The 2,433-nt window shown below is 45.0% G+C and overlaps 1 protein-coding gene across 1 annotated transcript; it reads right to left on the reverse strand.

Moving 5' to 3' along the window:
• Positions 1-1,246: 1,246 nt before the first annotated feature.
• Positions 1,247-2,281, reverse strand: c12.1 (spliceosome-associated protein CWC15). Its single transcript, XM_017150614.3, has 2 exons — positions 2,056-2,281; positions 1,247-1,991 (listed from the first exon to the last, which is right to left on the reverse strand). The coding sequence occupies exons 1-2, from the start codon at positions 2,184-2,186 to the stop codon at positions 1,361-1,363; spliced, it is 762 nt and encodes a 253-aa protein (XP_017006103.2). The 5' UTR covers positions 2,187-2,281; the 3' UTR covers positions 1,247-1,360.
• Between the last annotated feature and the right edge of the window lie 152 nt (positions 2,282-2,433).

The following is a 2,433-nucleotide window of genomic DNA, read 5'->3' on the forward strand; positions in this document are numbered from 1 at the left end:
TTCAATTTTTTCAATCAAAAACGATTTTAAAATAAAATATGTAAAAATATGAATAATTTTTGATGATTTTTTGCGAAAAATTAAAAATGAGTAAATTGTCAAGGTTTAAATGCCAATCGTTAGGAAATTTAATAACGAGTTCAGAAAGGTATGACAATCCATACTTGGATCAATATTTCTATTGTTACGGTCAAAAAACGAGTTATTTTTTGTAAAAAAAATGGGATCTGGGTTTTTGGTAAAATCAGTTCTTTATTATAATACATAATTTTATTTCTTATTATTATTTTTAAATATTTTATCATTTAAAATTTTACTAACCATGTTGCAGTGCTGCTTGGGTCGGCGTAATTGACCAGGTTATTTTGCGCTTGCTTGGCCCGGCTCCTTGGGGCAAATTGATTTTGCTTCGTGCCTCATCAGCAGCGACAATTGCCCTTGCGATGATCGCCACGATGATTGGGCTTCCTGGGCTTCTTGGGCTTTTCTTCGTGCGCTCACGTAGCCGCTGCTGCTGCTGCCCCTGCCCCCTCACCCAACCCCCCTGCTGGACATCCTGGTCCGCCGCCTCTGGTGGCTGCTGCTTTTGTCCCTCTCGACCGGCTACCGATGTTTCTTGCGGTTTCACACTTTGGTTAAGGTTCCTGCCCTTCGCACTCGGACTCGCACTCGCGGTCAGCTTTCAGTCATTGGGTCACGGCCTGCCTCCTACGGGAGGACTACCTATTGCCCAAATAAAGTCGACCTCAAAATCAAAATTAACCTGGCCCTAAAGTCACTTTGTTTTATTAGTAAACCAAAAGTTAATAAAAATCAATTAAAAAATGAAAAAATATCAGTTCTAATTGTTAATTGTATTGAATTAAATTGTATTAAATGTTAGATACAAGTTTAAAACTCTAATATAAGTAGGGATTTAAATATTTTCATTATTCTTAATATTGTTTATGTGAGTAGTGCATTAATTTATAAGAAAATCCTTGTAGCACCAGGAAATACGAAAGAAATAAATACAATGGATTCCAGGAAAATTACAATATTGTCTAGTAAAATAAACTAGTTTTATAAACAATAAGAAATAGGATATAAGAAAGATATAAATAAATAAATACAATGGATTTCAGGAAAATACAATATTGTCTAGTAAAATAAACTAGTTTTATAAACAATATTCCCTTACCCAAGATATTTCACCAGCTTTGGCAATATCCTCTACTAATTTCCCATCAATAAAAACAATTCATAGTTCTTCTTACAAAATGCGAATTTTAATAGCGGCGGAAGGCCGAAAAAAAGTTGACAATTGGGTTACTTAGACTATTACAAAAAGCGGTTGAGACTTAGAGCGAACTTAGGGCGCCTATTTGATGTACTTGTCCATGAACTTCTTGTGGAAATCGGAGCGCAGGGCGTCGTTGACGAAGTGCGTCTTCTTCTCGGGCGCCGAGCGGGCGCAGTTCTTGAACACGACGTCGTCGTCCCAGCGGCGCTTGATCTTCAGATCGCCACCGAGGCCAGAGGCACGTCCCGCGGCGGAGGCAGCGGTTCCTGGTTCGTAGTTAATCAGCGGATTGCCCGACAAGATGTTCTCCATGCGGATGCGCTCGTCCTCCTGCTTCTTCTCCGACTCGCGACGCGCCGTCTCCTGGAGGCGCTCCTGCTTGATCTTCTGCAGCTCGGCCAGCAGGGCGGCATCGTCGTCATCCGAATCGCTGTCCGAATCGGAGCTATCGTTGTCCAGCGGCTCGTCGGCGTCCAGATTGGCGGCCTGCTGTTGCTGCAGCTGCTGCTGCTGCTGCAGGGCGTCGGGTTTGGCTCTCTTGCCAGCGGGCGCACTGTTGGCCTCGATGGCCTTGCGCACAATGGAGGGCAGCGCCTTGCCCGAGGAGGAAGTGGCTCCCGGACCGGAACGGGCCTCGCGCTCGCGCTCCTCCAGCTCCTTGCGGAAGTCCCGGCCGCGGATCTCCTCGCTGGTGCCCTGGCCCGTCTCCCTGTAGCGAAACATATATCGATTAGGCCTTGGTTTACCCGCAAATCCCTTAAATCGAGTACTACCTGTATTTCAGCTTCGTGTGGCCTGGCAGATCGCGACTGGAATACTGCTTGCTCAGCGCACTCAGGTCCTTTTCGCCGCGGCCGGAGCCGCCGCGGGCGGGGTCAAAGGTCGGACGCGCGGCTGTGGTCATTTTGGGCTAGCTAATTATCGTTTAAAATGGTTAAATTCAGTTAAAACGAAATGCTTCTAATTGCGTTTATTGCTTTATTCCGCCAGTGTGGCTGTGGTGCTACAACAATAGAAATACCTACATCAAGGGTGTTCCTTTTGTGTTTTGCCTATAAAAAGGTTCGAACCTTCGATAAGTGTTAAGTAAAGACACAAACCGTGATAAGCCCCTGTCCGATGGGCAGCACTGGCCAATCAGCTGTTTGTGG

The sequence above is a fragment of the Drosophila takahashii genome, chromosome X (genome assembly GCF_030179915.1).
Source record: "Drosophila takahashii strain IR98-3 E-12201 chromosome X, DtakHiC1v2, whole genome shotgun sequence".
NCBI lineage: Eukaryota > Metazoa > Arthropoda > Insecta > Diptera > Drosophilidae > Drosophila > Drosophila takahashii.